Here is a 9,843-nt window from a genome sequence, read left to right as displayed (position 1 = left end):
GGGATGTATTTTCTATTCACTCCAGTTGCAAGTCCACAATCGACTCGCAAGTCGAGAGGATGTAGTTTGTAATCGCCCCTGTTGCAAGTCAACCATGTGCTCGCAACTCGAGATGTAGTTTTTGTAGTTGCCCTAGTTGCAAGCCACCCTCGACTCGCAACTTAGGTGGTGTTTTTTTTCTTGTTTCATGGTAGTTGCAATTTGACCCTCGACCCGCGACTAGGGTTTTTTGTCGGCCCAGTTGCAAGTCCACCCCCGACTTGCAACTCGAGGGATATAGTTTAAGTATTCGGCCCAGTTGCAAGTTAACCATGTGCTCGCAACTTGGGGATGTAGTTTAGTAGTTGCCCTAGTTGCAAGTCCACCCTCAACTCGCAACTTTGGGGGATGTAGTTTGTATTCACTCAAGTTAAAAGTCCACCCTCGACTCGCAACTCGGGGGTGTTGTTTTGTTTTCACCCTAGTTGCAAGTCCACCCCCGACTTGCAACTCGAGGCTTGTATTTTTTAGGGCCCAATTGCAAGTCAACCTTCGACTCGCAACTAGGGGGCATATATTTTGTAGGGGCCCCAATTACAAGTCAACCATCGACTCACAATTGTCCGTGTGCGGAGGGACCGGCCCAGGCACACTCATCCTCTATTGTGATTTTTTTGGACAAACAAACAAGAGACTATACGTTGGATGATGTCATACTTAGATGTGACATAACAATTAAAAAAAATTGTCCGTGTTTTTGGGAAAGTGTTGGTGTTTCAGAAAATATTCAATTTTTAAAAAAATTAATTGCATTTTAAAAACTTTTTGAGATTTTTAAATTGTTCATGTTTTAAAAAATTGTTTGTGTTCTCAAAAATGTTTGCAACTACAAATATTGTTCACATTTTTATTAAATATTCTGCATCTATAAATTTGTTCATTTTTTTAATAAATGTTCAAAAAAGTTTCAAAGTTGACAATGTAGTGAGTTCCTAAATATCCACGCTGATTAATTGTCACAAACATCCATTTGTTCTAGTGGCTAGAAGACACGCTTTAAGTAGTTGGAGCTTAGTAGTTCGATTCCTTCTTAACTGTGGCTTTTGTCTTGCAATTTTTCCTTGTCCTTTTCTAAGACGAAACAACACACGTAGGATTTTTTTTCCTGTGTGCTACAAACCAACAAGCTTCGGTGCCTGATAAAAAAAAAAGAAACAAGCTTCGATGCCTAGCTGTGTATACCGGCCCAGTCTTGAGACGCACTCAGCTTGGTTAGCACCAACGGAGAAACTTGGCTGGACAACCATAAAAAGAAAAAAACGAACCAGCTGTAAAAAGTTATCAATGAAAAAGCCACAAACAAAATGTGACATCATGTTAGATGTGAGATATTATCTCACATCTAGATGTGACATGGACAAACCCAACGTTTATATCAAAATAGGATATCTCGGTCGGAAATAAGATTACATACCTCATCCACGTAATCTCTCGATGGCCCGCCAGCCAAAAACAAAACCCGAGTGAACAAACCCCGTGCAACTGTTTCAAACGTGTTCTGAGCCATCATGAAAGAGGATTGAACGAAGCAGAGTACACACTAGCTTATACTCTTACTACAAGCAAACTAAACGAGGATCCCGTAGTGAGCGGTGAACTCAAGCAGAGGCTGCGAACCCCTCGTCACCGGCGGTGGCGGGAATGCTCCGTCCGTTGGGCGCGAAGCAGCTGTTGCGGCGGATCTCGCCCACGTTTCCTCCGGGTTGGTACTGACTCAGCTTCACCAAGGAGTCACGGAACTGGCTGTAGAACCAATATTTGTTCTCGGCGAGGCCTTTGACCGCCCAGTCGGTGCGCCCGTCGCTGATGAGCACTTGGTCGGAGGTGAACACCCCCTTTCCCTCCATCAGGTTTTTGAAGTACTGGTTGTCCAACACGATGGGGGTTTCCACGTCGAGGTCCTGCAGCCGGTTCGGGTCGCTGGAGCAGTTGGCGGCGAGCCTCCGGGCGAAGTCGGCGTCCTCGGAGAAGCGGTTGTTGAAGGAGCTGCACTGCGCCTTCCCGACGGTGTGCGCGCCAGAGAGCGCGACGAGGTCGATCGGCTCGAGGTTGCGGCTCTTGAAGGCGTTGATGAGCGTGTTGGCGTCGGCGGTGGACTGCGGGAGGTCGAAGACGGCGCTGCTATTAGCCGGCTCGAGGCTGTCAAACCGGCCGAGCGGCAGGTCGTAGAAGTAGAACATTTCGCTTTCCCCGGCCTGCATAGGTTCTTTCGCGAGTGAGGTAGGGAGAAGTTTCTGTTGTACAGTACAAACAGCATCGACCGACGTGTGCACGTACCACGAAGACGGCGTCGCGGGTGGCGAGGGCGATGATGTCGGCGCAGGAGACGGTGGCGCCGCAGGCGGCGTGTACCTTGACGCGGACGTCCTCGATGAGCTGCATCGCACGCGGCTGCAGCGTCTGGTTCGGCGGCAGGTCCCGCTCGCTGTTGGGTCCCGTCAGAAGGACGGACGCGTCGCAGCCCTGAAGTGCCGCCGGTTAGGCTGAAGCAGAAACACACAAATAACGAGCAGTTCAAAGTGGAATCAAGAGTCTCCCCCTACCTGAGGAAAGCAATCGTGGAAGAAGATACGGAGGAGGCCGGCGGCGATGGCCACCTCACCCAGGACCGCGCTCTCCACGATCGGCCACACGATGTCTTGCAGCTGTGGGCAGGAGTTGGCGTGGTAGCCGTAGGAGAGGCCGTTGGCCAGGGTCACAGGACTACTCACGTCGGCTGGCATGGAGATAAACGACCGCGTTGACAAGGCGGGGGACAGCACGGCGGCAAGGAGGCCCATGGCCAAGATCGCCCTGCTCGACGCCATGGATCTCAGCTAGCCTCGACCTGCAGTGTAAATTCGCTGCAGCTGCCGGAGTGTGGCTTCCTGGCGTCAACGAGATGCTGTCATGTATAAGACGAGCACACCTCTGCAGCTGATGCCGATCTGAGCTACAGAGCACATGCACTGGATCAAGTCGCTAGCAAGCTACAGAATGACCATGTGGTGATCCAAAAAATGTACCTCTACTGATTAATTAATGGTTGTGTGCCTGCAGTATTTCCATGACTGTGAGGGGAAGAAGTCTTGATTATTCCCGGTTTCCCTAAAGTCTACACGTGGTTTGTCGACAACCCATGTGCGTGGTAACTTTCGCCGATGGTGGTGCTGGTGGTCTAGTGCGATCCCCTCATTTCTACGATCTCAACACTAGTGGCAAGTCTTTAGGGAATCTCAAAGATTCCTAATGCGTAAGACCCTCAAAAAGGAGGTTGTAATTGCATACACTGCGACTTTCGTCGAATTCAGCAAAGATTGATCTTGGATAGAATTACATCGTTCATCTGATATTGTACACATTCTAGTTCTTTTGTAATCCAAGTGTATGCTCATCAGACATAATTTCTTTTGCTCTAATTCTGCTTCAGGTTTTGCCAAATTGTTTATAGCAGAAAGGAACGAGCAAATCCAAAGTGGCACTGTTGTATCATCCCTATAAGATAAGTAACCCAGCATTCTAAGGCCCTTCCAAGTGCTCCAACTCTGCATTTTTATTGAACCTTGAATGACAGTGAGAGAAAACTCTCACTGCCTTTATATTAAAAAAAACTGAACCATGGAGATTACATACTTACATGGGTATAGCAGGTGGTTGGTTGTTGAGCTAGCCATTTTCTTGATGTGAAACTCCATTAATTACAGAAAAAAAAGGTTGTGGTGTCCATATTATCTTTTTGCAAGTTTGCCATAAATTGTTGCTGTATTTTTTATTCTATTAAGACAACACCCACAATGAGAGAAGGAGCAAGAAAAATATAATTGTACTTGTTGTTATTGCTGGTTGTCCAACATACAACCTCTCTTTTCTTTCTTATTTCTCTCTCATCCACGTAAGATTTTGCAGAGTTGGCACAAGTTATGGGACGTTGCCATGGCCTCATTGGAGTGCCCTTAGCATACTATTCTAGAACAAGAGGAGATTTACTGGTTACAACGCGGTCGAGCCAATTGGCTATTGCATGGGGACCGTAACACCTCCTTCTTCCACAATGCGGCTAGTGCCAGAAAGAAAAGAAACCAGATAAAAAAGCTTCTGGATGACACAGGTGTTTGGTTGCAAGATACAGAATTAAAGGATCACATCAAGGGGTATTTTTCAAACTTATTTTCATCTGAAGTTACCCAACCGAGCCCGGAGGTTCTTTCTCTTGTGCGAAGGAAAGTGACTGATGAGATGAATACTGCTCTTCTCGCCCCCTATTCGTCCGAGGATGTTCGGAAAGCTCTCTTTGAGATTGGTGATTCACTTTAAGCACTAGTATTCAGTTTCTGCACTGAATATATTCCGTTTCTACTCCGAAATGAGCATGTATTCAGTTTCTGCACTGAATATATTCAGTTTCTACTCCGAAATGAGGGGCGAACATTGGGAGAGATCTTCGGATTCAGAAGGCCTCCCTCCTCGAGGAGATCCGGGCTCTTGACCTCCGTGCAGATATCGCAGGGATCTCCGCTGAGGAATGGATGCATAGATATAATTTGGAGGATTCCCTCATGGAGATTTACTCCAAGGAGGAAGAGTTTTGGCGCCAACGCGGCTCCATTAACTGGGTGCTATTTGGGGATGCCAACACGGCTTACTTCCAGGCTATCGCCAATGGCCGTAGGCGACGTTGTTCCATCCCCCTCCTTTAGGAGGGTGGACAGTTGTTTCAAGACCCCCAGGCTATCCGCCTGCTAGTTGACGACTTTTACAAGTCACTATTTCAGGGGCGGCCGCAAAATGGTGTCGCCCTTGCCGACCACATCTGGTCGCGCGACCAACAGATTTCCCCCGAGGAAAATGCAACCCTGCTTGCCCCCTTCGATGCTGCGGAAGTTGAGACTTTTGTCAAAGCTATGAACCCGACCTCGGCCCCAGGCCCCGATGGCTTGCCGGTCCGTTTTTTCAGGCTTTCTGGCCGATGGTTAAGAATATCATTCTTGATCTTTTCAGCGAATTTTCTAGGGGAACCCTAGACGTGTCCCGACTTAACTACGGGATTATTTCCTTGATTCCCAAGGTACCGGGTGCAGCGGACATTAGACAATTCCGCCCTATCACAGTGCTCAATGTGATATTTCGGATCCTCGCGAAAGGGTACGCCACTAGGGCGGCCCTTATTGCTCCCCGGATTCATCATCCGAACCAGTCGGCCTTCACGAAAGGGAGATATATCTTGGATGGGATCCTTGCCCTCCATGAGATTATCCATGAGGTTAAGAGCAAACACCTGCGTGCGGTGTTCTTCAAGATCGATTTCCATAAAGCCTATGATACCGTTCATTGGTCCTTCCTTCGGAAAGTGTTGCTGAAGCGTGGCTTCGACCCTCACTGGGTGGCCCGGGTGATGCAGTTAGTTACGAGTGGCTGGACGGCTGTAAACATTAATGGGGAGGTTGGACCTTACTTCTTGACTGGCCAAGGGGTCCGACAGGGAGTCCCGATCTCCCCATTTCTCTTCAACCTTGTGGTTGATGCGCTCGCCTCGATTCTGGACTTGGCCAAGCGCGCGGGTCACATCAAGGGGATTTGCCCCCATTTGGTGTCCCATGGGGGTTTGACCCACCTCCAATATGCGGATGACACCATTATGATGGTGGAAGGGTCCGACGAAGATATTCAGAATCTCAAATTCCTCCTCCTCTGCTTCCAGGAAATGTCGGGCCTCAAGATAAACTTTGCCAAGAGCGAGGTAATGGTCTTGGGATATTCTCAAGGGGAGGCTCAGCGGATTGCTAACCATTTGAACTGCCGCTTGGGGTCCTTCCCGATGACCTATCTTGGCATGCCCCTCAGTGACGCACGGCTCCAGGAGAAGGACTTCCGTCCAATAATCGCCAAGCTCCAACCTAGAATGGAGCCTTGGCAAGGGAGATGGCTTTCCAAAGCCGCTCGAGTGATTTTAATGAACTCCTCCCTTATTAGCTTATTGATGTATATCATGGGATTCTATAGTCTACACGAATCCCTCCATCATGAAGTTACCAAACTACTCTCCCGATTCTTTTGGGCGGGCGAGAACAATAAACAGAAGTACCACATGGTCAAGTGGTCCGAGATCTGTAAACTGAAGGACCAGGGAGGCTTGGGGGTTATTTAATGAATATCGCCCTCCTGTCCAAATGGCTTTGGCGGATCCAGACTGAGGAGGGTGGCCTGTGGCTTCAGATTATCCGTGGGAAGTACCTTCGCGGCAACCGCTTGCGTTTGCATCTAGGTCTGGAGGTTCCCAATTCTGGCAATCGGTGATCCCTCTGTTACCGGTCCTGCGCATTGGGACCTCCATCCAGATAGGCTCCGGTGCTGCCACCCTATTTTGGCTGGACAGATGGGCGGGTTCCTGCCCCTTTGCAGATCGCTTTTTTGCGCTATTCTCTATCTGTGTAAGCCCACAGATCCCCGTGGCTGCGGCCCTAGTGAATCTAGGCGCGATTGCCTTCCGCCGCACCTTCGGGGCGGTTGAACTCGCGCAATGGGAGGAGTTACTTGAGTGTGCTGCCCTACACTCCCCCTCCCTAGAGCCGGATGCGCTTTCTTGGCACCTCGAGCCAAGCGGTAGATTTTCGACTAGATCTCTTTACCAGGCGATTGTTCCTCCTCCTAGTCCAGTGGAGCTCGCGGTGCTTTGGGAAATCAAACTCCCCCTGAGATCCGTATATTCTTATGGCAATGGGTTAGAGGACGCCTCCCCTCAGGCACTGAGGTCCGTAAGCGTCATGGACCTGGGGATGGTCTCTGCCCCATTTGTCTGGTACCGGAAGATTGCAACCACATCTTCTTCCGGTGCCCGGCAGCTCAGTTCTTATGGAGTTGCTTCCGGGAGGTGGTTGGGGGCACATGGTGCCATGACAACCTCCCAGATTTGTTTGGGGAGGTCTTTAGGCTCCCCGGGTCTAGGCGCGCCCCCATTTGGGTCGCGCTAGGTACCCTTGCCTGGTCCCTTTGGTGTACCCGCAATAAATTAGTCATCGAACGAGTGATTCCGTCTCACGTGACTGATGTGATCTACAAAATGTGTGGCTTCTTGCAGCTCTGGAGATCGCTTAGTAAGCGGAGCGACCGAGGCGCCATCGACAACATCATGGCGGGTCTTCGTGCCTCAGCAACGTCTTTTGCTCCTCCTCCACCGCCACCACCTCCTCCTCCCGAGCCGGATTAGAGTCTCCTTTTAGCTTTATTTGGGGCTTGTCTTGCTGTGCCCCCAGCATGATTCTATAACTTATTGTACTTGACTTTGTGACTTTGGATGCTTGGTGGTATGCTTTATAATATAAAGCGGGGGGAAACCCTTTTTCTCATCAAATGAGCATGTATTCAGTTTCTGCACTGAATATTGCTCGATGTTTTTTTTCATTTTAAGCAGAGTGTAAGCATTCAGTTTTTGCACTGAATATGATCTCTCCTTCCGCCTGTAGGAACAGAGTGTAAAGGCATTTGATCATTGAAGTAGTGATCTAAGATATGTTAGATCACTAAAGTAGTGATCTAAACGTCTTATATATGTTTATAGAGGGATTAATCTGAATTTTGGCTAAATTTCCATATGCACATTTTTTGCCTAAAGTAGTAGAAGTAGAAGTTGGCGTAAGCATACGCGGTGCAGGAGCAGTTACGCTCACACTCGGGCCCTGTTTGGAACGAAGGTATGCAAAACAAAGGAATGGAAAAATGCGTAGGAATAGGATTAAGTTCGACCAGTGGTGTTCGAAACGCAGGAAGCCAGCATAGGAGATAAAATAAACTAATGGTTGTATTAAAAAATTAAGGGGAACCGGCCGTGCATGTCTCTTGATGAATCATTGCCACACGTGAACACAGACCACATGCACCACTACCTTTTTGCTTTGTGTCCTTGCGTGGTTCTCCTAAACCAGGTGCACCCCGCTTTTACAGTCAAGCACATCAAAACCTGCAGTCACGGAGCTGCACCTGTTTGCCTCGGGCCTACGCGAAAAATGAGCTCCGAGCGCATGTTCTACTTCCCGTAAAAAATGGAGGATGGGAAACATTACCGGAGGAATCGGTGTGGCTATTCCTGTGTACCGAACGCCTCTGAAGGAAAGATATCCATCGGAAAGAAAACCTCTACGAATCCTGTAAAATTCCTTTGTCCCGAACACAGCCTCAGCAGTGCACTCCTCGAAGCTTCTGGTCCTCACATACACAAACTTGTCAGGCACCTTCATCCCAGGCAAGGCCGAGAAATGGTAGCCATGACATGTCAGCGCCTCCTTTCTCACGCATCCTCTGGAGAAGTTGGCGCTGAAGCCGTCCGCCGGCTTGAACCCATCAAGGCACTTGCACTCCCTGGTGGGCATGCTGCAGTAGCCAAACGGACCACACGAGCCGTATTGGCGGCAGCCATCATCTGGGCGCTTGAACAGAACCACCCATGACTGGCCACTCCAGATACTGAGTATCAAATCGCCTGTGTAGTCCAGCTTCCAGTGCGATCTCCGGGAGGAGCTGTTGCCCGTGTTATACGTCGAGTAGATGGTTTCCCCGTCATCGACGTTCTGGGACCACATGTATCCATTCTTGTCCGAGGCTTCTGCACCGTTCCACAGTCCGCTGCGCCAGTATTTGCTTTTCCCGCGCCAGGTGAGGATCTGGAGGCCCGTACTAGGGTCACGGCTGAGGAGGAATTTCCCGGTGGACGGGTCTTGAGGACTCTTGTTATGTGGTTGTTAGAAGGAGGGCGCGAGAGGGCCGGCCGGAGGCCTTTTTGCCCATGGCCGGGCAAGAGGGAACGGATTTCCTTCTTAATTCTTGCTTGATTAGATTAATACATCTCCTCCCCTTATAGAGAGGTTTACTTGACTCCTCAGCAAGGCTTACTTGACCCCTAAGCAAGCGACTCTTATCTCTAATTAACCCTAAGACTAACGGGCTATACCGCTAGCCCAGGCCCATTAGGCCCATTACGTACTCTAACACTACACCCCACCTGGACATGCAGCTTATCCTCGAACTACAACCTAATCAACCGTTAGTCTAGGCCATTAGGCCCATTACGTACTCTAACACTCATGAACTTGCCAGATTAGCTAGATTTTCTGAGACAAGGGGTTGGATTGAGGAGCCTTTGGTCGAAATTGTACAACCTCTAATAGACGATGTAACCCTTATTTCTAATTAATAAAGGTGGTTATTTTTCAAGAAAAAACAGCTTAGGCACGTTAATTAATTTATTGTTGGCATAGTCGCTTTGAGCCTAATTAAATGAAGTACCCTTTAGATACAACACTACCCTAAGACATAAAACATTAGGGTCTACTATCTATCTTTCAGTTGACTGAGAAATAAGAAAAACTCTATTTGTCAGTCAACATAGTTACACATAATTATTAAAAAAGTTACACATCAGTTTTGAATGTTACTATTAACTTTCCAAAGTTGAAAACAAATTTTTTCTTAGTTATTTGTAACTTTTTTAACTTGTGCATGGTTTTTGTTTTTGCTAACGTTACTAGTAACTCAAAAATCAGAAAACAGAAAACAAAAATGTTATACCAAAAATAGAAAATTCCATGAATTTTGATGCGGATGCGGAGGCTATTCCTAAAAATAATGCACTTTCCTTATTTCTTACATGCCTAAGAAATAGTAAAACAGAAAATATTATGCGTTGATGAGGTGATTTCAAAACATGTACCATGCACTAACAAATCATGATAGGAAACTATGCAAATGGAGAGGCCCAAAGGATTCAGCTTACAATTGTAAGTGTCTCAAACCATTGATTGGATGTCTCAATCATACAACCAGGAATATGAGTAA

The 9,843-nt window shown here is 48.0% G+C and overlaps 1 protein-coding gene across 3 annotated transcripts in view; it reads right to left on the bottom strand.

The window, feature by feature from the left end:
• Positions 1-1,331: 1,331 nt before the first annotated feature.
• LOC123180799 (peroxidase 42) overlaps positions 1,332-9,843 on the bottom strand; it is a 22,539-nt gene continuing 14,027 nt past the window's right edge. Inside the window, exons 1-4 of one of the 3 annotated variants that reach the window (XM_044592944.1) lie at positions 3,045-3,169; positions 2,583-2,966; positions 2,317-2,502; positions 1,332-2,234 (exon numbers count right to left, since the gene is read on the bottom strand). In XM_044592944.1, coding sequence (XP_044448879.1) covers positions 1,638-2,234; positions 2,317-2,502; positions 2,583-2,846 — 1,047 coding nt within the window. In that variant the 5' untranslated portion in view covers positions 2,847-2,966; positions 3,045-3,169 and the 3' untranslated portion in view covers positions 1,332-1,637. Of the gene's footprint in view, positions 2,235-2,316; positions 2,503-2,582; positions 2,972-3,044; positions 3,170-9,843 lie in introns of those variants that run through there. The other 2 variants (XM_044592941.1, XM_044592942.1) reach the window with 2 other exon arrangements.

The sequence above is a fragment of the Triticum aestivum genome, chromosome 1D, assembly GCF_018294505.1.
Source record: "Triticum aestivum cultivar Chinese Spring chromosome 1D, IWGSC CS RefSeq v2.1, whole genome shotgun sequence".
Taxonomy (NCBI): Eukaryota; Viridiplantae; Streptophyta; class Magnoliopsida; order Poales; family Poaceae; genus Triticum; species Triticum aestivum.
Note: the sequence above shows the minus strand (reverse complement) of the source record. Positions and strands in the feature narration are given on the sequence as shown.